Source organism: Lonchura striata, chromosome Z (genome assembly GCF_046129695.1).
Source record: "Lonchura striata isolate bLonStr1 chromosome Z, bLonStr1.mat, whole genome shotgun sequence".
NCBI lineage: Eukaryota > Metazoa > Chordata > Aves > Passeriformes > Estrildidae > Lonchura > Lonchura striata.
In genome coordinates, this window is record NC_134642.1 from 1,919,401 (window position 1) to 1,942,957 (window position 23,557).

Genomic DNA, 23,557 nt, shown 5'->3' on the forward strand with positions numbered 1-23,557 from the left:
CATCTTGTGCTGTGTTAGCAGAGAGACACTGGGTTGGGAAAGGTTTGAGGAGAGGACTTGAGAAATGGGTCTGTTGTGCCCCACATTCCACAGTATCTTTGCCACTACCCAGAAAAACTCCATTCTTCCCTAGAGGTGGTTGCCCTTGGAAGGTCAAACTAAGCAGCCTTGGTGCCTTTGGACATGGTATGACAACACCTGCCTGTGCTGCTCTCCTTCCATGAGCCCAGAAAGCAGTGATGCTTTCCATCACCCTCATCAGGAGATGGCAGTCACACCTCCTGACTCCAAGCCAACAGAGAGGACACTGGCTGCAGGATTTCTGCCAGGAGAGGTGGGGAGTGATAACTCTGCTGCCCTGACCATCAACTCTTTGCAGGAAGGACCCCAACCACCTCCTGTAGGCTTTTACAGCACCATGTGCAACCAAACCCTCCAGTAGATGTGGCTTTGATGTTGACTGCTGTTATGGAAAATGTGCCTGTTTTTTTTAAATGACATCTAATTTGCTCTTCATGCCTATCTTTGCAACGAATGAAGCATGCATCCATGGAAAATCATAGAATCCCAGAATTATTTGGCTTGGAAGGCACCTTGAAGACCATTCAGCTCCAGAAACAGGGACATCTTCCACTAAGCCAGGTTACTCAGAGCCTCATCCTTGAACACTTTGAAGGATAAGACACCCACAAAAAATGGAAAAAAGAAGTAACTGAGGAACATAAAAACATAGCACATATGCAAGGAGAGAGCTGTGGGTCACTCTCCTGGGGTAGCTTCTCCTGAAGGGAGCAAAAGGTGTGTGGCAGGGACCTTAGGGAAGGTAAGCTGTGCTCCTCCACAACACAGGGACAGCATTTCCCGAGGAAAGGTGACGGGAAGGAAGCAGGGACAGACACTATTTATAGCAGGGCCGGACATCAGTGTTGTTCTGCATGTGAAACAAAAGGTGCTTCACTAGCCCAACACTGTCCCCAACTGAATGTCACAGTCAAGTAGGCCAGAGAACCCCACACATGCTCTGGGAGGCCATCAGGGCCACTTGTAAGACCAGCTGTGAAACAAAAGAGACAGATTTCTGTATACCAATCTGCTTTGTTGGCTTCTTTTTTTGTAATAGCTGTGTTATATAAAGCTCCAACCAAGCCAAAGGTCACCTACAACCAGGCAAGGCCAGCTGGACCTGTGCATCGAGCAGAGGTCAAACTGGGAGTTGACATTTTGACCCAAGCTGGATGGCCACTTGTGAGGGTGACTCCTGCACCAGGCAGAAGGATGTCCAGGGATTTGTCAGCCTTGGATGAGGCAAGTCCTGGGCAGGGAGAACCCCTGCACCCCACAGAGGCATTACTTGTGGGGCCCAGGGTGCTGCTCCAGGACCCACCAGCTTCAGGAGAAGAGGAAAAGCTGCCCCATCAAAACCAGACCCAGGTCTGCCCAGGACTTTGGGGCCACACCTGCTTCTAACCTAACTTAGCAGAACAACCTCTTTTCTTCTTGCAAATCCACTGCATGCCAGCCCTAATCCCATCTTTGGCTGCTTTCCTTTCTAGGAAACCACCCCTTCCTCCCTTGGGTTCAGGCATCCAGAGCTGCTTCCCATCCCTTCCCAGCCCATTCATCACCAAATGGCCCTGCTAGGCTTCTTCTAAGCCTCACTGCCTCTGATGTCTCATCCACACTCTTGCAATTTTGACTCTCTCCATATTCAGATGAGGTTTTAAACAAAAATCCCATTACTCCTGACTATTTTGCCTAACATAAAACCTCACCCTGAGGAATTTTTATATCACCTGTGTGGCTCCACCAGCTCCGGAATGGAGCTTTTCTACCCCAGACTGATGCCTGGGACATTAAGATAATAGCACTGCAATAAACTGTAAACAGCTTTGTAGTCTGTGTTCTGATACAATCTGGTTTTTTCCTATTCCCTTCTGATACAATCTGTTTTTTTCTTATCCCCTTCCCCCAACCCCCCATTCCTGCCCTTTTCTTCCCCTACTTCTGTCATGCTTTTTACATAAAATAAACATTCTGAGAGCTAACTCACTGCTAGAAATCAATTTTAAGGAGCAAGTGCTCTCTTGGAGCAACTCAAGTGACACAAGGAGGACAAAACCTCTCCTCCTAGTCCCAAATGCACTACAGAGACAAGGGATGCTGAAAACTTCCAGCAGCAAAACAAGTGTCATGGGGAGGGAGAGGCTGCTCAGGTTTCGAGGTGAAGGAAGGGGATGGGAACCATGCCTTTTCCTTTTAAATAATTACTTTAAAAACTGCTTTTGCATTACAGCTCCCTCCACTCAGGCCACTTAGCTTTTTGAAATTGAAATAAATATGGTTTTCTGGCGAAGATTTAACAGCACTGTGGAGGACTTGGGCAGAAGTGCGTACCCTCTGCTCTTTCCATTTTATTTCATTTGTGACTGCTTAGGGCTGAAATGACCCCATGTCTCCTCCGGAATGATGCCGGATCAATTGGATTTTAAGGTTTTTTTCTCTTCCCCTAGGACATTATCCCAGTGCTATTGGCCAGGGCTGTATCTCACCCCGTGATCTTCCAACCCCAGCCCAAGGCAGTTTCTTTTGCTATCTCTCCTTGCCATCTGTGCAGGAGGCAGGGATGCCCTGGAGGACTGAATGCTTCTGTCTGCGGATGGCTTATCTGAAGGGACCAGAAAGAAAAAAGAAACAGAAATGCACATCTGGTATGTTTCCTCTCACTCTTCCAACTGGCAAGATTTTTGGATGAGAGGGAAGAACCAGCACACAGCTCCACGGTTCATCACAGGCTTGAGCATGGGGCTTCAGGCAGAAGACCTCTTGGCCCTGAGGGTCTCCTCTCCCAAAGCATCAAACACTCTTTGTATGGCAGAAGAAGGCCAGAGATGGAAACAGAACTCCCTAAACTCCACTGTGTTCCTCAGAGGAGCCCAGCCTGGTGCTCCAGTTAAGCCTGCCTAGCTCAGTCTTGCAACACAGCAGACTTGGTTAAAACATGTTTTGGAGATCACAGGGCTTTGTAACCCAGCTGAAATATGACTTTTCCCACCCACCTCAAATAAGAAGACTAGACTGGCTTTTTGAATTGTGTTGTGCTAAAAAGGAGGGAGCCCGCAAAAGGAGAGGAAACAGAGTTTGCTGCTAAAACCATCTTGACCACAGAATAATGTTTATAGCTTGCTCAAGAAAACACTTTTTAGCTCTTCTTTTGGTCCCTCAGTGAAGTGTAGAAAAATCAAGCCATGCAGAGTTAACTACATCCTAGCTGTTCATGAGACAGGGTGTGATGGCGAGATTTGAGCACACAGTTCAAGCTGTCTGCAGGATTTCACCAAAAATGCCCCCTGTGACAGTTCAGGCACAGACTACTGTTTATTTCAGGAGAAAGCACTGGCCACTTTTTCTCCTGTTCAGTCATCTTTCAAAGTCGTGGTTTCAGAACTGCTTTATTGCCCTGGGTGAATTGAGTCAGCTGGAGCAGGACAAGTCAGCAGAAATAAAGCTGCATGTACAACTAACTCCCTTACTCCTCACTTTTTTTCACATTTAACCATAGTCATGATTCCCATCAAGGGCTTTAGATGCCCTCATATAATTGGATATGCATTTTACACAATTAAATATCCAATTGACTCGATTAAATTAACTCAATGGATTGAAATCACCACAGGAATTCATCTGCCTGCACAGCACATCCCCTCCTTCCCACCTGAGGCTGGCTGTGACCCCCTCTTAACAAAACCCACTTTCCAGGTAGCCCTGAAACTCATCAAATTTTGCCTTTTAATAGAAAAACAGGAAGCAAATCCCAAGGGCTTGAGCTTTTACAGACAAAAGATTGCCAGCTGTCTCTTTGAGTACAAGTTGGGGGATCTGGCTATGCAAGAATACATTCAAGGGGAAAAGAAGGTCCTCAAAGTACTCCTGGATCAATGCAAGACACATCCCAAAATATTTTCAGGATGCTAATGCTGGAATAAGAGTTTATACATTAATACTGCTGAACAGCAACACTGTCCAAAGACTCACCATGAGGCAGGTGAGGAAGACATGCAACGAAAAAGAGATTTAAAAAAACACAAATACTGAAGAGTTTTCACCTACCTCCGGTCGTTTCTCCTCCTTCTGAACAGTTTTTTGGTGTGTGCGATTTCAGCTTCATGAGGCAAAGGATGGTAACCCTGCAAAACAGAAGGAAAAGCAGCCATCAGCTCCAGGAGGCATCAAAATCGAAGGGCTGAGAGTGAGACAGAGTTGTACACCCAGCATGTGAGTGTGGCAAGAGAAACAGCTTCCCCAAACATCCTTAATCATCCCAGAGCCCACAAAAGCAGCTCTGAAAATCTTGAGATGTCTTGTATCTCTCAGGGCCATTGCAAGGAGCAGAGAATGAAGTTATCTGCAATTTCTGTATAGAAGAAACCACACAGGGTAAATGACTGGATCACACGTGTATAAATCCAATACACACGACAGACAAGGAATTCACCCACTTCCCACATGACACACTAAGCCATCCAATTTCCCTGGGCTGTAACCTTTGTGCATTTATACAAAACCCGGCTGAAAAAATGTCTGTAAAGGAAGATGCTCAGCGTCATTTTGAGGATACTTGGGGAAACTAGCAGGAGCCACAGCTGGTAGGTCTGCTGGGGCTGTGCTCTCACACTGGTAGGAAGGGAACAACTGAATCAGAAGCACCTCACTGAACCTGCCCACCATGAAAGAGTCAGCCTATGCCACCCCTGCAGCGAGGACAGGTGGGACCCACCTTACAGGAAACAACTGAGGTGACAAGGATGGTAAATCATCTTCCCAAGCCCAAGATGGAGGGCAGATTTAGATGAGATACTAGGCAGAAATTTTTAAGAGTAATTAGGAAGAAAGTCTTTACTGTGTGGGTTCTGAGGCCCTGGCACAGAGTGCCCAGAGCATCTGTGGCTGCCCCTGGATCCCTGGAAGTGTCCAAGGCCAGGATGGATGGGGCTTAGAGCCTCCTGGGCTAGTGGAAGGTGTCCCTGCCCATGGTAGGGAGGTTGGAATTAAATGACCTTAAAGTTCCTTCCAACCCAAACCAATCTAGGATTCTATGATTCCAAGACAAGGCAGTGGCAGAGCTGTGTGTAACTCCAGCTGCTGCATTTCCAGTGCCCTCTTTCCACTCAAGGTGCCGACTCTGACGTGGTCTGTTCATCTGATAAGGGGGTTGCTGTATTTACTATCCTACTATGGGCATGATGAGGCGCTGTTAATGCTCACACAGAGCTCTGAGGTTCCTGGATGAAAGGCTCTGCGTAAGTGCAAAGTATTATTTATTTTCCAGGGACCACAGAACTGTCATAACCATAATGAATTTTATTTATGCAGTATTGTCCTTCCCCAGTTGGCAATAAAAGCCCTGTAAAAGTTGCTCCTTTTACTTCCATCACCATCTATCTCAGCCTGGAGCTCCAGCCACTGCTGGGAATCACCATGTGCAAGGGGCCATGAGGGAGCAGCCTGGGCAAGGGCAAGGGCTGGGTGAGGATGTGTCTCATCCAGCAGCAGCTTTGTGACATTGGCATGACAACATAACACACTGACTTCAGAAGAAAATCCCTCTCTCTTTGTGCAAAGAGCCTTTGGAAACAGCAGTTGATTTCAGTAGCAGTTACCAAGATAATTGTATTTTGAGTTTCTCCAGGGGAAGATGTAATGGAGGAGAAAGGTTCCTGGGGATGATGGATTTAGGCCAGAGAAGGCACCACCAAGTTGAAGGCAGACAGGGTTTATTGTGACCATCCATCCTGACCACTGCAAAAAGCCTGGAGAAACTGCTGCAGCAGCAGGCCTACAGCTCCCACAACAGCTGGAGCCTTCCCATTCGGACAGCTTTGCTCCTCAAGACTTCAAGCCATAAGGAACTCACTGAGCCAAAATATAAAGCTAATAGAAAAGGTCCAAAGGAGAGCTACAATGATGGTGAGGGGTCTGGATAGACACATGATAAAGTGTCTGAGGGCACTGTGCTTGTTCAGCCTCAAGAAAAGGAGCAGCTCTTCCAAGGGACAGCTCCAGTTTCTGCTCCCTTTGACAGGGAAGCACCCAAGGAATGGCTGGAGCTGTGCCAGGGAGGTTTGGGTGGGATATCAGGGAAAGGCTCTTCCCCAGAGGGGCTGGCACTGCCCAGGGAATGGGCACGGGCCCAAGGCTGCCAGAGCTCCAGAAGCCTTTGGACAGCGCTGCCAGGGATGCACAGAGTGGGATTGTTGGGATGTCTGTGCAGGGCCATGGAATGAGCACTGCCAGAGCTCCAGGAGCCTTTGGACAGTGCTGCCAGGGATGCACAGAGTGGGATTTTTGGGGGTCTGTGCAGGGCAGGAGCTGGACTGGGTGATCCTTGTGAGTGGCTTCCATCTCAGAATATCCTGTCATGATTCTGTAATAGCTTAGAATCACACAATCTCAGGACAGTTCAGGTTGGAAAGAACCTTAAAGATCATCCAGTTCCAACTTACCCGCCACTGCAGGGCCCTTCCACCAGACCAGGATGCTCATACTGAAACTGCTTCACTGCTGGGGGCTGTGGTTTGAGTGTTCCTCATCACTCACTTTCCCAATCATTTATTTCCACTGAAGGCATAGGAGGAGCTTGATATCTATGAGATCTCTGTTCCTTTGAAAAAATTACTTGAAATTGGCCAACAGAAACCAAACTGAATGAGGAAAGGAGGGGAAGGAGGACACACACACACAGTCCAACCCCATCAGAACAGCTAGTTTAGGAAATGAGGCTAAAAATAGTACAGTAATTAGTGAGGCTGTTTCTAAATGTTGTACTACCACAGCAGGCTAACGCTTGGGGTATTTTTAAGAATTTAAGCTGCATTGCAGACACATGTGCAAATACAATTACCTCAGAAAAATGAAACTATCTCCGCTCCACACAAGGAACAGTTTCCTCTAGTGAAGACCTCATTAAAGCCTTAGGAGCTGCCTTTCTGCTCATTCCAACTAGAAACCATATGTACAGTGGTACATTCCTGCATGTCCTCCTTGTAGAGAAGCCTGTGCTTCCACAGACCTCTACTCACCAGCTGCTGACGTCAACAGGATAAGATATGAACTAATTACATAGGAATAAATTCCTAATCCAAGGAGCACTCCTGGACACTGCCTGTGCTTGAATAGAGGAGAACTTCGTGTCCCCTTTTATGAAAATCAAACATCTCCTTTATCCAGCTGAGTAGTTCCTTTCCTCAGTCCTCGTCGTGAGACAATGTTTTGGAAAAAACTAGTCACTGATCCCTACTCTTGTCTATTTTGGTGCCTAAACAAAGCTAAATTTGGAAGGGAGAAAAGTTGACCTTTTTTTTTTTTTTTTTTTTTTTTGTGCAGTGAGCTGATGCAAAAGGAAATATCAGCAAATTGCAAGTAGGGCGGAGTGGCTGGAGAAGACCAAAGGTAATGGGTGGGTGTGGATGGTAAGAGCTTTGAAAACATAGCCCTCGTCTCAAGGCTGCTGCCCACCAAGGGTCATGCAGGAGACAGCCGTGGAAGTGCCTTCAGCAGGGCCAGGTCACAGAGGACAACGTGAATCTGAAATGCAGCTCTTTCATCTTTCAGCAGACACTCACTTTCTGAAGTCAAAATCCTTGAACAGAGCCAAAGGAAAAGGCAGAAGACTACCCTCTGCTCTGCAGAGGGTCTACAAGAGGGATGGGTTTTTCTCCTGCTTTGGCTGGAAACACCATCACACTCAGATGTTCATTGTTTTCAAAGGCATGTTTGCAACTTCTCAGTGGGCAGAAAGACCATGTTTGGTCTCCTTCCCAAATGGGTTTTATCTTGGTATTTATTCACAGGTGGCTGGAGAAGGTAACAAACCAGTATGTTAGTGATGCTGTTCTGTAAGCAACGGGTGTGGGAAAAGCAAAGCACAAGGAGCCCATGGTCACAGAAAGAATTGCTAATAGGGCTAATTTTCAGTTTTGGAGCGAAACACTCTGTGGTTTGCATGGTGGGAAGCTTGGAGCAGAACCTGAGACGCCCATGGGACTTCTAATGCACATATGTTCCAATTTAAATCATAAACATACGTGGTCGAAAAAGAAGAGCCAAAAGCTCTGGAAAAGAAGGGTTGTTCTGGAATGGTCTGCCCTCTTGGCCAGTCCCCAGGAGATCAGCTGTGTTGTCACGTGCATACATGTTTTTAGATTTTTTGATGAAAACAACTCTCGGAGAAGGTGATGTCCAGCAAGCTCAGGTGACTGTCGTATGGCCAGCAAGGCAAATCTGTCATCAACTGGAATTACTGAAAACAGAGGTCACAGGCAACAGGTTTGAAGGCCATGTGCTCTCTTTTTGTGATTTACCTTCCTAATGAAGGTGACTGTCCAACTTTCATCCCACCTGTCTCTGGGAATACAGAAAGCTGCTCCCCAGACACATTTACATCAAAGCTCAATGGAAGAACAAATAAAAAGCTTTCAAGACTTCACTGGCATCCTGAAGCAACATCCCTCTGCTGATCCCAACCCACTCCACACCCCAGCCCCACTACCTGTGGGATACTGGCTTTGGAGGGACATGAGGAAGAGGGGCAGGAACAGAGGAGGGAAGTGGTTTGGTTTAGCACTACCCTCCTACAAAAAAGAATTGGCTATGATTTTTCTTATGCCTCCTTTGCAGCAGGATAATCTGAAAAAGCTGGAGGAGGGCACCAGCTGTGCCTTTCTTACTGGGGATGGTAAATTAGTAGAATCTTAGAATTATTTGGGTTGAAAGGAACCTTAAAGACCATCTAGTTCCACCCCTCTGCGAGGAATGGGGCAGCCACAGCTGCTCTGGGCATCCTGGGCCAGGGCCTGCCCACCCTCCCAGCCAGCAATTCCTAATTCCCAATCTCCCATCTGTCCCTGCCCTCTGGCAGTGGGAGCCATTCCCTGTATGCTGTCCCTGCTTGCCTTGTCCCCAGTCCCTGTGCAGCTCTCCTGGAGCCCCTTGAGGCCCTGGCAGGGGCTCTGAGCTCTCCCTGGAGCTTCTCTTGTGCAGGGGAACAGCCCTGAGCACAGGGGCAGAGGGGCAGAATCCCCCCTGCCCTGCTGCCCACGCTGGGGGATCAGCCCAGGGCAGGGGGGTTCAGGCTGGGGCAGGTCCAGCCTCCCTTCCATGAATATTCCCAAGTCACAATTTGATAAGCAGGAATGAGGCTGAGCTTTTTCCTGCCACTGATTCTTCTGTGACCACCCTGAGGCAGCAAACCACAGCAACTCCTTTGGCATCTGAAATCAAAAGCCTTAGAGTGGAGATAGCCCTATCTGGGACCAAGCTGCACCCTTCCCTCCTCCTCTTCTCCCCCACTGCTGCATTCCCAAGTGCAGCTGTTGCTTGCCTGAGGTGGCTGAACTTGTGGGTGTTTCACAAAGACTCAAGGGGCTTCTAGGGGTTTGGGTTCATTGCTTCATCCGTGTGGTTTTACAGCCAGACTTTCAGACGTGAAACCTCAGCCCACAAAGCAACTGCCTTCACTCGTAACAACTTATTCCACCTCTTTCTCAGACGCTCCCCATGCAGCAGAAACAGCCCCAGCCTGTGATCGTCAAGCAGGTGAAGACCCCTGAATAGGAAACAGCAACACTGAAACCCTGAGTGTGAACAAAAGGTTGAAAAAAGCACTGGACTGATGGAAAAAAACCACACTCAGGTGATGAGAGAAGGAAATGATCCAGCCACAGTGCAGGATCAGTCCCGCTGGAGTTTTATCTCAAGAGCCTTTTGTGCCCTCCAGAAACATCCGCCCTTGCTTATCTTAAACAAATGGTTGCAGAAGGCCTGAACTGAACAAACAGGTTATTAGGCCTGAGGTAGGAGCTGGGAGTTTCGCTCAGTTTTATTGCACACAACGTTCAGGGTGGGATTTATTTTCTGGGAAAGTGGGAAGGGTGAGGTGGGGCTGGAATCACTGAGGATGCCCCATCTGCCCGTGCAAAGGGAACAAAAGAAATTCTGAGGCTGGAGGGAGTGTAAAAACATAGATACGTAGTGGTTCCAGAAATGATCAGCAGAAACCCACCCAGTGAATTGCAACACCCTGCAGCAAGGCTTTCACCTGCCCACAGGATGGATTGTCCAAGGCAGGGAACTCCAGGACAGCACAGATCTGCAGATATATTTAACTTTTATTGTGCCAGTCACACAATCATGGTGCCTATGGGGTTGAATGTGCCAATATGTTCAGCACAACCATCCCAGCCAGCCCCTTGCATGTGAAAAACATGGCAAAGGTGACACTGGCAGCATCCCCATCACCTCTATCCACTCAAGGATGGCATTTCTATTGGAGATTATTCCAATGAAAGGTGTCCCAGCCCATGGTAGGGGTTGGAATGAGATGAGCCTTATGGTCCCTTCCAATTAAAATCCTTCTGGGATTCCATGATTCAGTGATACATTAAGAAATCCTGTGGGTATTTCCAGCAGAGCTCTCTCCTCAGAGGCTACTTTCTTCTTCCTCTTCCAGGAATTCCCATGGCTCTGGTCTGTCACCCACAAGGAGATTAGGAGATTTTTTTTTACATTTTAGAAGGAGAGAGCTGAGGCACAAACTAAAGCCTTGACCTGGTCTGGAGGCCATGGAAGGACACCAAACACTGCCAGGAAGCCACACAGAAATTATTTCCTCTCTGTTAAAATGTAAGTGATAAATCTGTTCCTTTAAATTGCAAGCTATTCATATTTTCCTGTAAGGTGCTTACAATAAGAGCTGCTTCTGAATAAGCAAGCAGTTGATGTTCAACATCTAAGGAATAGGAAATGCAACAATTTTGCAAAATACTCCCTACACAAGATAAAAGGCAGGTAAACCCTTGCAGTACTTGATGGTTATGGCTCTACCACAACACAGCACAGTGGATCCTGGAAACCTCCAAGGACACCTTCTTCAACCTCAGTGACTGGAGCCAGGACTAAATTAAACTACAAGACTGACAAAGAAATTAATTTCAAGCCATCCAGGATTCAGAAAAGGAGCAAAACTCTCTGGGTTTTGCCACCACTGATCTATGAAGCTCTGTCGTGGAGAAGAGATGCTCTGTAGGACCTCAGCAGTAGGATGTGCTGGTCTGATGAATCCTGGCATAGTGCAACATGCCCCAGAGAGGCTCCAAGAACATTTTAAAAATGTTGTCAGGTACAGGGTGAGATTCTCAGACCTGTCCTGTGCAGGGCCAGGAGTTGGATTGCAATGATCCTTGTGCATGCCCTCCAGCTCAAGTCATTCTGTGGTTTTGTGATTCTAAGTAATTCCATGAGAGATACCCCAGTTTGCAGGATTTATTGGATTAACTGCATCTTTGGGGTGTACACAATAAATCATGAATTGCCAGCAGAGGCTGAATGTGTAGCTGCAGTACATATGCCTCAGTGATGAGCACCGTGGAGGAGACTTTTTCCAAAAAAAAAAAAAAAAAAAAAAAGGTGGGATGGTGTGATCAGGAGTGTCACAGTTAAACATCACTCCTTGGTCATCACTAAAACCACCTGCAGTATTCCCTGCAGGGCTCTGCCTTCCCCTGTTGGACACAAACTCCTGGATTTGCTGAGTGTGAGTGCTCTGGTGCGCACTTCTCACAGAATAATGGGTGTTTTCATGAGCCACAGACTCTACACATGCAGTCCTAGACCCAACGAGGTATCATTCAGACCCTTCTTTTCCCACCACCTCTCCCTGGTGTTAGTTATTGGCTCCTGACAGAGAGCAGGCACACAGCTAGAGGCAAGACAGCATTGAAAATACTTGATGGCACAAAATATTTGTGGCAGCTAAGCTGCCCCCACCTCATCCCTCTGCAGCCAGCTCTGGGATGGCACAAAACACACAGAGAAAGGCAGAACAACCCGGCATGAAACTCCCTGTGCGAGGTGAAGGATGCAAATGCAATTAAAGCATTACAATAATTAGGCAAAGCATCCCAATTAAAGCATGGCCTGAACCTTCCTTGACACCTTCTGCTGATTACTGACAGTGCATTTTCCGGGGTCTATTTATAACTCTTGGCCCCTGAGCTCCTGAATTATACATAATTCAGAGATAATAAAACTTTAAAAACCAGGACAAAGTCTCCTAGGAGGAACTGCCTCTGCCAACACACAGGTTCACACCAGGAGAAGCCCAACCAGGCCCAGAGATGGGGACAGGCTGGAGACACTGCTGCACTGAGACAGGGTGCTCCAGACACGCCGACACGGACACACGGTGCCATAGGAAGAGTATAAATAACAGACAAAAGAAATCCCCTTTTGTTACCAGAATCCGCAAATCCCAAATCAGTTACAAGCTCACTTAGGAAATGGAGCTTTTTCCCATGTTGTAGCAAAATGGGAACAATACTTTGCGAGTGGAAGTAACTCTAATTGTTTTAACTGATGTTATTTTAGTGTTGTTTAGGTTTATTGTTTATTTGTATGTATTTCCTCTACCCTGGTCAGACTTAAAAACAAACTGTACTGTCAGCAGTAAAGCATCCCATCCATAAATAAATACGTTTATCCAGTAAGTATAGTTATAATCACACCATTGCTTGGAGTCCTCAAATGCAGATTATTTAAAGAACCACTAAAATAAATTGCACTGATGACCTGGGTTTGCTTTTCCCTGGAAAAAGGAGCCTTTTTCAGCTAATATTTGGAATAAATACTGCCCACATCACTTGCAAGCAGGAGGTACCACGCATGCTGTTTGGTTTGCAGTCTGTCCAGGTAGCCCAAGCTCATCCTGAGAAAGGGCTGGACTACTCTGAAAAGCTTTTCTTACATTTTCTTTGGCTTGCATCAGCTTGGGGGTGAGGGAGGAAGAGCTTTACCTGGGCCTTAGGAGTGTAATGAGGTTGCTATTGGAATATTTATAATTTGAGCTATTTCAGCACCTCTGGGACCTCACTTTTCTTTAAAATATACGTTTTCTCTATATCTGTCATGTTCCCCAGTCTGAGTTTTCCTGTCCCTTGTGCTCTTCACAGTCCAACACCCCCATTTGTGCACCTTGGCATGCTATTTGACCACATCTCTTCAGCTGAAATGAAGTGAGGTGGGATGGCAGGAGGTCCCTCAACGCCTCACCACTGTTCCATCCTCACAAGGAGGAAACCTAGAGGCAGAACTGGGATAAATTTTTAAGATGACCCATAAGCACACCTGATAGGGCCTCAGGGAGGAGAAGATTAGGAACTTCTTAGCTCAAAACTTTCTGTGCTATGCCCAGTGTTGGTACAGGCTCCTCTGGCCAGGTATGCTTGAACCTCAGTTTTGTTCCCAGGTGATATGGACTACATATAAGAATATTTTCCTTTCACCATTACTATTAAAAAAAAGGTGTTTTCCATGTCCATCTGTGCAATCCCCCAGAACCAGGCCTCTGCTCTTCTTTTGGACAGACCAGGGCTTCAGCTTGAAGTAGCTTCAAGATCCTGCAAGCTCCTGGGATTTGGGACAGTGCAACAGTTATGAAACACCTTATTTATAAAGTGACAGCATCACTGCCTGACACACAACTTCTTTTTTCTTTCACCATGGGTAGATCCAGAGGCAATAGGAGAATTTTCTCAGTGCTCAGGCCTTGGCACTTCCTGCTGGACACCTTCCAAGTGCACGAAGTTCTTCAACACCATCAGATTGCAAGTAATAGTTTATAATTCAACAAGTTTTTTTTTTTCTTTTTTCTTTTTTTTCTAAACATGATCCATATCCCTGTGATCCATATTCTGCACTATCAAAGCAAAAGGGAATTTTGGTATCAACTTGAATATGGTCATGGTACTGGCAGCTCCTTTTGGCCCACCAGGGGACATTTCTCACAGATCTTCATGGCTAAAGCATGGTCTTTTTCTTTCCTTTGACAAGTCCCTTGGGTTGTGCTGGAAACATTCTCACATCACAGATATTCCTGCCTACAGTTGGCTGAAGACAGAGCCAATGTACTTTCCTCAGGACTATGCCACCAAGAGAAGTCTTTTCTCTTCTCTGCAGCTGCTGCTTAACCTAGCTCAGCCCAGAGAGATCATGTGAGGATCCCATGTCTCTCACCCTTGCTTGAGAAATAACCCAATGTGCACATGCCAATTTAATCCTACAAAAGCCCTACTCTTCTGTTTGAAAAGTCCCAGTCCTTCATGGGAGTTTGGGCTGTGCAACACAAGGGTCTGACTTGCCCCTTGCCACTTTACTGGCAGTTTGTATCTGGGGAGAAGAAACTGCTCCTTAAATGTTTGTCTGATCCCTCCCAGGATCTCCCTGTTAGGCACTGAGGATCTAGGATTCCTCCTGCTGTAATGGGCTTTAATGCAGGGGAAAGCTCAGAAAACATTATGCACTTGCCACAGAGTATGAATAATATCACATCACTTACTCACTACTCTGGTGGCTTTTCATTGAACTTCTGCAGACCTCTGTGAGACACAGGCTACTTTGAACAGTAAAACAGATGAGTAAGAAAGGCATGTTTGCAGCTGCTTTACAGCAGTGTCCAAATGTGACACTGGAAATGGATCTGGCATCTCCACCAAGAAAAGAATCCTCAAAAACTGTTTTCTATCCAACACTGATAGAGGACAAGCAGCAGGATGGCTGTATTGGTTCTCCCAAGCCTTGCAAAGTCCAAATCTCAAACATGACATCTCCAAAGACTGTGGCACCATCCATACATCAGCCTTCCTGCCAGAGAAATCTTAACTTACAGCAGCTTTTGTCATGAGTACCAGGTGCTGGATGAAGCCTCTTCAATTAATTTCATATTGGTCACAAGGATGCACCTTCAGGTGTTTCACAAGATACAAGTGGGGACAAAAAACATTAGATTGAAGTTGGGTATTAGGGAAAATTTCTGCATGGAAAGGGTTGTAAAACACAGAAGCAGGTTGCCCAGGGCAGTGGTGGATCCCTCATCCTAGGAGGGGTTTAAAAGGCATGTGGATGTGGCACTGGGGGACATGGGTCAGTGGTGGCCTTGGCAGTGCTGGGAAATGGTTGGACTCAATGATCTTAAGAGTTTTTTCCAACTGAAACCATTCTATGATTCCATAAGAATCAGCACCAAAACTCAAAAAACCACACAACTCCTGGACATGCTTTCACACTCACCAACCCCAAAGACATTGCTTAGTGGGATGTCCTGGGTCATGTTGCCCCTCCCCACTACAGTTTTTCAGCTGTTTTCTAATGTCCTTGATGCCTTTGTAGCTGGCTAAATTGCGCCTGTGATGGGCTCAGCTACAGAAGCTGGAAAGGGTCTGAGATAGTGGCCACAAAGACTGGAATGGGCAGTGAGCAGGAAACGGCATGACAGGAAAACTGCAGATGCACTTAGTGATTACAAAGCTGAAGGAGACACCAAACTGCATGCCACCAGAGAGATGGTAATTCTAGCAACCAGCACATCCCCCATGTCTCTGCCAGCTCCGTTCTCTGCCTGGGACTCCTGCCCATCACCATCAGCACCACAGTCACAAGCATCCTACAGATGCTCTGCCTCCAAAGTGGCTTTGAAATCACAGAGGGACTCTACAGGAGCCCTAGGATGCAAAATGAGGTCTCCCAAGCTACACTCCATGCTCACTTGAGGAGATCTCCTGTGGTCTTAGATAGATAACTAACTCATTGGAAGTGGTTTTAGACATCCTGACTGGCATTCACACATAGCTAAAGAAGGGTGGATTTAGGTAAGATATTAGCAAAGATTTCTTCCTTTGTGAGGGTGGTGAGGCCCTGGCAGAGGTTGCCTAGAGAAGCTGTGGCTGCCTCTGGAACCCTGGAAGTGTTCCACGTCAGGTTGTATCGGGCTTGGAGCATGCTGGGCTAGTAGAAGTTGTCCCTGCCCATGGCAGGAGGTTGGAATGAGATGGTGTCTGAAGTCCCTTCCAACTCAAGCCATTCTATGACTGTGTGATACTGCTCTTTGCCCGCTTAATTTACACCCATGTACAAGATGCTAAAGGCACCTGGGGTCCTTCCTCCTGCCTGCACCTCTGCTGGGATTGCAGACAACCCAGTGAGCCAGGATCTCTCAAGCCTGTCCTTCCCAAAACCAAGTCATCAGACATCTGTGACTCTGTGCTTGGCAGCCTCAACCTTTGTCTCCTTATCACCGTCAGAAATTATTCACTTAACATCCCTGGCCTTTTGCCAGCAAAAGCGAGGTGTGAGGAGCAGAACCATCTCCTCTGCTCCTCCTGTGAACCAAAGCAACAAAAGTGAGGCTCTTTCTCAAGCAAATTAAAAAAAAAATATTCCCACCAGCTAAGAAAAGCTGGAGGTTAATATAAATTCCATGGGTTTGAGGGGGAAATGGAGCTGCATTCAAAGACTGGATGGCTAACCACGCTTCCTCAGTCTGGCAACTGCCCGCTCCCCCGGCAGAGTTATTGAGGAAGTTAGATGAGTGCTGTATTTGTTCCAGCTGCAGATTTCCCTTAACCCCTGGTAGTGGTGTTTTCAAAAAACACAGATCTTATTTTGTTGATGGCAGTTTTTCATTTTTGTGCGTGCCACGGCTACAGTTATTAGCTTTAAGTGCTGTCATTTGTAGATTAAAAAGAAAAAAAACCTCGTTGACATTCTAAGAAGTCCAGGCTGGATGAGCAAAACGGGGGATTAGAAGAAGGCTTTCAGGAATTAGCTTGGAATGGGAAAGAAGAAGATAAAGCCATTATAAAAGCTTCTGCTAATACAGGAGTCTTTTTTGTTGTGTTAATGCAGCCACACAAATTCCTATGAAGATTTATTAGTCAGGTCATAGAATCTGCTCTCCTTTCTTCTTTGATGATAGAATCAAGAATATTTTCCTCCACTAACATGCTCCTTTCTCTCAATAGGGAGGAAATAAATTACATACTTTTCCAAGACTGTGCTTGGGATATGCAGAAGGCTACAGGTGAGGCTGATGCCTTCAGACCAGAGAAACAAGATGCTGAAATTCAGATACTTGTTTAGAGGCCACACTATCTGGATGATCCCTGCAAGGTGAGCACAGCCTCAGGTCTGTGGTGCCCAACACTTGATGGAGCTGGGATACACAGCACTATGCCCTTCCAGCATCCCAGACCTGCACAGCACCCACTGTCCTGTGGAACTTTAGTCCAGCAAAGCACTTACTTCATGTGATTCTGCTCCTAAGTCTACTATTTGCCTTGGCCTGCAGCCAGCCAAGCACTTAGGCACATGCTTAAACTTAAGCACAAGAGTAAACAGATTGAAGTCAGAGGGACTTAAAATTAAGCACATATTTCAAGGATTTGCTGGATAAGGGCCTTAACCCTAGTGTGCAGCATTTAACCGGGATGATTCCCAGCTGATTAGCTCCCCCTTTTTTCAACCTCCCCTCCACTGGACCGGGAAACAAACGGTTTCTGTTTTGCTACTATGCTAAAGGCCTGGCTTTAAAGAAACCTTGTCAAGCCTCCAGGCAAGCATGTCTTTCTTTAATTATACCTGCCTGTGAAATACCTTCCAGAAATCCCCACCCAAACAAAGCCTGAGGAAAGGAAATAACGGAAATTCTTGATGGTTTCCACGGGGGAAGCGATCCTAACCAGTGAGACGAGGCGCACGTAAGATGAGGCTGATGACTGTTCCTACTGTACACAGCTCCCAGCTCAGGGAGACTCCTTAAAGCTCCAGCAGAAACTCCCAGCTACCTCAGCCCTCACCACCCAGGGCAGGATGCTTCCTGAACCTGTCCCCTGGATGTGTCTTTCTGCATGTGTAAAGATCTGAAAAGCTATTTGGTGACCACACAGGGGAAGAAGAGAGCTGTGGAAACACAAAATCCATGAAACCACCCCAGCAAACTGCAGCACCCAATGGGGAATCTTTCAAGATGCCAAAAAGCTTCCAAAGGGCTGGAATTCACTTGCAGGACTGGAGTATGTTTTGCCATTCTATGCCCTTTCATATGAGCTTTTAAACTTTGTTTTGATTGCATCTGCCCATGGCAGGACCTTGGTGGCTGTGGGTAGGTAGGCAGGTCTGGCAGAGTGAAAGCCTTCTTTTGGCAAACAGGCAGCCACTCCAAACACTCATTACAGGCAAGTCTTCAAAAGAACAGAAAAGCAAAAGATGAGAAACCTGGACAGAGAAGATGGACATTTTCTGTGGATTTCTTCAGAAACAGGACTGCTGCCATCAAAGAGCATCAACCTGCCTGGACTTGAGAGTGGACTAAGCGACCATCACCACGTCCCACTCTCATCCCTTACCTGTTGCCCTATAATTCACTTCTAACCATGCTCTGTTGCATTACTCTCTGCTCCTGAACAGTCAGTCCTTCCCACCAGGACTTTAACTTCTGATTCACCCGTGCTAAACATAGCAAAGGCATGAAATAAGCAAGTGCCTTTGGATAAGCAAGATGCCTGTGAAAGATGCCTGGATTCCTCCATCCAAACTGCATATCACTCTAGGTGTCCACTGAATCATTAATTTTCACATGCAGAAAGACTTCTGTGCTGTTGAAACATCTTGTCTTTTAATACAACCTCATGTCAAGGAAAATTATTTTAGCTCTTCCAGAAGAGCACAGCCACCAGTTGCTGCACAACAGACTTGCCCTTCCTGAACCAACAACTCTCAGAATCTGATGACTTGCAGAATAAATTTAAGTTCTGCCTTGTATGCAAATCAAGCCAGGAAAAGATGCAGTATGTAGAAGTCAAACAAGGCAGTTTTCTTCTCCTTCACACAGGAATGTCAGGATGATCAAGTAGACCAAGAACTCCACCTCTAATTCAGCAGGCTCCCAGCCTTAGGTACACTTGCAACCATTGGAACTACTTTAATTCTAAATTTTGTGGCCTCACTGGCCATGGGCAGCTGGGCACTGATCCTCTGGAATATAAGCAAAGGAGTTGTATCTTGTAATTCTGTCACACTTCACCTGCCCTCCACTGAGGGTAACAAAGCCAATATAATTATCACTTATACTTGGAAGCACCACCAAAATCCTGAAGCAAGACTCTGTATGCAGAGATCAGAGAGCTGAGAAAAGGCTGAAAGAAGAACCCACCTTTCCTGCTTTTACCTTCAAACGTGGGCATTTGTAAAAAAAGAAAAGTTTAAATAACAAATCCGTTTGCCTAAGCACTTAAAAATGGAACTACAAATGGTTTTCCTTTCAGATAAAGGAAAGTGTGTAGCGTGTCTAGTCCCAGCACTTTGGAACTGCAAGAGGGGTGGCGGCGAGGCCCTGAATTCCACCCTGGTCGTGAGTGTTCTCGCCATTCACTCAGAATTCCAGGCAAAACATGGGACAACTCTCCCCCACCTCTGACAGGCTTTCATAACCATGTTTGGTCTCGCTTCAGCTCTTGGGGCACTTGCAGGAGAAGAGGAGTTTCCACCCGCCTGCCCTGACGAGGCGAGTGAGGGGAAGGAGGAGCCGGCGCGGCGCTCCTTGGATCATGTCAGGTCGCACGTACGTTTGAAGTCAGCCACCGCGTTCTCGGCGGCCAGGAGCAATCTCGCAGAGGCTGCTTCCTCCACCGCTCGCAGAGCTGATCCTCAGGAAAGCTCTGTAGTGTGAGGAAATCCTGGCCATCGCCAGCGAAGCGTTATCGACGCAGCGAGGAGATAATAACGGCAGGAACTGCCTTACGGCGAGATCGGCACCGCCATCCACGCGGCCGCGTGGTGCCAAGGGCCAGCGAGCCGGGACGTGGCCAGGCGAGGTCATGCATGCTGCTAGATGGTTAATTGTGTCAAAAGGAAAAGAAAAAAAAAAAAAAAGTGGGTTCCTACAACTTGATGAGCATGATACACTCTCCCTCTGGCAAATGCATCAGGTTTTCAGTGTATGATGTGGTTTCCTGCGTTGAACTCGATTTCTCTTAGAAGGCCACAGGTCCCACCTTCTCCTTTGGGAGGAGATACCATCTAGCCTGGCAGATACCACAAAAGACAATCACTATCCATGGTGACAGAACCTAGCATGGGCTGCAAGCTTTGTAACTGTTCTGGATTCACGAGAAATATCACAGAAACCACAGCAGCCCTCTGACCAGTGTACAACCTCCTTCCCAAGAAATGCAGGAGGCCTTCACGACAGACAGGACTGATGGGCACATTGGTATGGCGCCACAGCACCTCTAGAAGACCTTTTACCCTAGGGATTGCTGGCTCAGACCTTCATGGTTTGTGATAAACATCTGAGGAGTAAATAATGAGAAGTGCTGGCTTGAAAAAGCAAGTGCTGCCAGGTGGTGGTGAATCCCTGGAACAAGCACAACATGCCCAGCAGCTGGGCCTCCTCCAACCCCATTCCTGCTGGAGACTGCACACCTGCAACACACAGACTTTGCACCTGCACTATGGGAGCAGCAGGAATTCTCCCTCCTGGACATGCCAAGAAACAGAGATGGTGCTGGTGGGACAAAGGAGTTCATCTTCCCTGGGTGTGGATTTGGCCACATGTTGAGCAAGTAGGGAAGATGCTGCTGTTGCATCAAAGGAGCACCTAGGCAGGGTAAGGGGATGGATTTCCCCCCACCATGAGAAACACCCACTGGTAACTTCTCCAGGCGTAACATTGCACCAGAAATAGAACTCCTCGGAGATTTCATTTTGTTTTCTCTTTCTTCTTTTTTTCCTTTTTGCAAGATTACTGAGTTTGCAGAGTCTCTCTTTAATGTCACATGTGTGGCTCAGGTCCCTCAGGCCCCAGCAGAAACTGCCTGGGATATTTGCACAGACCCCTCACAATGGAAGGAAGAGGGTGTAGGAGGGAGGATCAGGCTGCTGACCCCTTTATTGTTCTTGGGCCAGAAGAAAGCTTCCTCCTGGCTTAAGAACCACGGCGCTGAAAAAGTTTTCCAGCCAAAACGAGTCAGATGGAGTCACTGGGTGGTGGTTTTTATTATTTTTTTTTTCTTTCTCCTTCCCCTGCCTCCCCCTTCGGTCAAGCGACGGGGAGTCACAGGGTTGTGCTCCATTCACAAAATACCTGCTGCACATCACGTAGTCCTTCCCCCCGACGGTGGGGAAAGGCGCTGTAACCCAAGCAAACGAAAATAAACCTTTTTTTTTTTTCCTTTCTCTGCAGATTTGAAAAAAAAAAAAAAAGGGAAGAAAGGACCCTGCTCCCAGACTGACGCCTCCAGCGTGCGCCCGCCGGGGAAGGGGTAGGCGGAGGGGGGAAACAAGACGACGATATGAAGGAAAACAAAAACAGCAAATTCTGCTCTGAAAGGATTAAATGGAGGTTTTCCAAAAAAACACCCCGCCATTATATAACGAGGCTTAGCTCAGAGTCACTGGGGTCACACGATGCAGCAGACTGGAAAAACCAAAGCGCAGTGTAGCCTTTTAATTGTTAAGCCAACCATAAAAAAAAAAAAAATAGAAAACCGATATTGTGATTGCCTGACACGAGGTGGCCACTCATATACTGATGGTCAGGGTACTTTTTTACCCCCTTTGCTCTTTCTGGCTGAAACACCATTTCAGTGTGAGCCTGACTCCTTGCCTTTGTGCTTTTCAGGGTGGTGACCTGTTGTGCAGGGACACTGCTGGCTCAGGGAGTGCACAGACTTCACCGCCTCCCGAAGCACTGAGGGACACGGGGCTGCTTTGCTCTGACAGCAAAATAAAGCACCAGTGGAAACCTTATCACAACAATCCAGGTATCAAATCACACCACTGAGCTTCCAGATGAAAATCTGCATGCAAAGATTGGTTTTTTAGCACATTGGTTGCACCTAGGAGACCTGCCACCATCCACAGCCACCTGCCTAGTCGCCAGGCTCTCCATAACCTTCAGACTGAGTTGGTTGCTACAACCACAGGCAATCCTAAAGCTTCTTCATCCCTGATGTCTCCCAGCAGTGTCTACACCAGAGACAGACTCATACAATTACAGAACCACTTAGGTTGGAAAAGACTTCTCTAAGATCATCAAGCCCAACTATTCCCTGAGCATTGTCCAGTCCACCACTAACTCATGTCCCCAGATGCCACATCTACATGGCTTTTAAATCCGTCCAGGGATGGGGACTCTACCACTGCACTGGTCAGCAACCCTTTCCATTAAGAAATTTTTCCTTAATATCCAACTAAACCTCCCTTAGTGCAACTTGAAGCTATTTCTCTTGTCCTACTGCTCGTTACCTGGGAGAACAGACTGACTCTCCCCTGCTACACCCTCCTGCCAAGCATCTCTAAGATCTTGGATACAGGGCTGAACAAGCTCCTGGGCAAGAAGGATGGGAACAACCCAAACAAGAAGAAAACTCAGGAAAACCAAACTTTCATTTAACCACAGGCACAATGGCTGGAGCAGAGCAGTCACTGTTGCCATTCTGTGGTCTGACCAAGGTGTCCAGCAGCAGTAGTGGGATGGTGGCCTCAGGCTGGAAATCTGGAGATCATCCTCAACTCATGTTTTCCTTTGAATTACAAGGGCACATCTCACGTGAAGTATGTTTCACACTTGAATCTTAAAAACTGCCTTTGGTCTGGGTTATTGCTGCGGAACAATCACGGAACAAGAAGACAGGGTATCTCATCTCTCCTGCTGCTCCTCCAAATCATGTAAATGTAGCTGCCCACCCCAAATATTCTCATTCTCATCTAGAAAATTTGCAGCAACCTAAACTTAAGGAATATGCATTTTTATATTTCATTTGTGCAGAGCACCAAGAGGAAGGCTGGCCAGCTGAAGGCACACACAGCTCACCAGCTTTAGGACGTTGCTCACAGATGCACGATGGAGCAAATATCAGCAGTCCCTTCCCCAGAAGTAACCAGCAGGAGCAATCCATATCTTCTGTGATACCTGCTTATTTTCTCCAGCCAAAGGGTCTTATTTTTCCCAGCTAAAGGGAAACAAACAGCTCCTATAACCTCACATATTTTCTTTCCGTTTGGACAGGGCACCTCAGAAGAATATACAATGAGAAACGAAATAATGAAGTGGGTTACAAAAGCAGGAAGAAATGAAGCTTTATCATTCTCCAGTGGTTTCTTTGCTCATACATTACAAGAATTATTAAAAAAAAATAAAGAAGAATGAAAAAGAAAGCAAGCTAACAATGAGGAGTTTCTCCACAACAGGAATAACAGGAGAAGGATAAAGAGGAATGATCCTGGGAGACATGGACACAGGGGCAGCACCATGTGACCAAAGGTGTGGAGACCACATTCCACTTGCTATTCCTTTAGCCCAAATGAAATCAATCAAGCCCACCAGCCAGCAAAGGCATTTTGAGGAGGCCACAGAGTTTTCTTTCACTGACCACGCCAGCATGTGTATATTTGAGCCACTTCCAGAGCCAGTAGGGAAGTTAATGTTAATAGAGAATCCCTGGCCAAGCTGGATGGGTCTCTGAGCAAACTGGTCTAAGGGAAGTTTTCCTTGCCCATGGCAGAGGAATGGGAACAATACAATTTTTAAGGTCCCTTCTAACTCAAACCATTTCATGATCTTGAAAAAAAACAACTACCAAAAGTACTTCTAAAATCACAAAATGAGGGACAATACAAACGCAGGACTAGAAGGACCTCTGGGTTACAGAGCTTGGTCTGCTACCACAGT

General features: G+C 46.8%; 1 protein-coding gene across 3 annotated transcripts in view; it reads right to left on the reverse strand.

Annotated features, from left to right (window-relative positions):
• Window positions 1-23,557, reverse strand: part of CTIF (cap binding complex dependent translation initiation factor) — a 148,108-nt gene that overhangs the window by 63,106 nt on the left and 61,445 nt on the right. For all 3 annotated transcript variants that reach the window (XM_021535536.2, XM_021535535.2, XM_021535537.2), the window contains exon 7: window positions 4,108-4,184. In XM_021535536.2, the coding sequence (XP_021391211.2) occupies window positions 4,108-4,184 (77 nt within the window). The remainder of the gene's footprint in view (window positions 1-4,107; window positions 4,185-23,557) is intronic.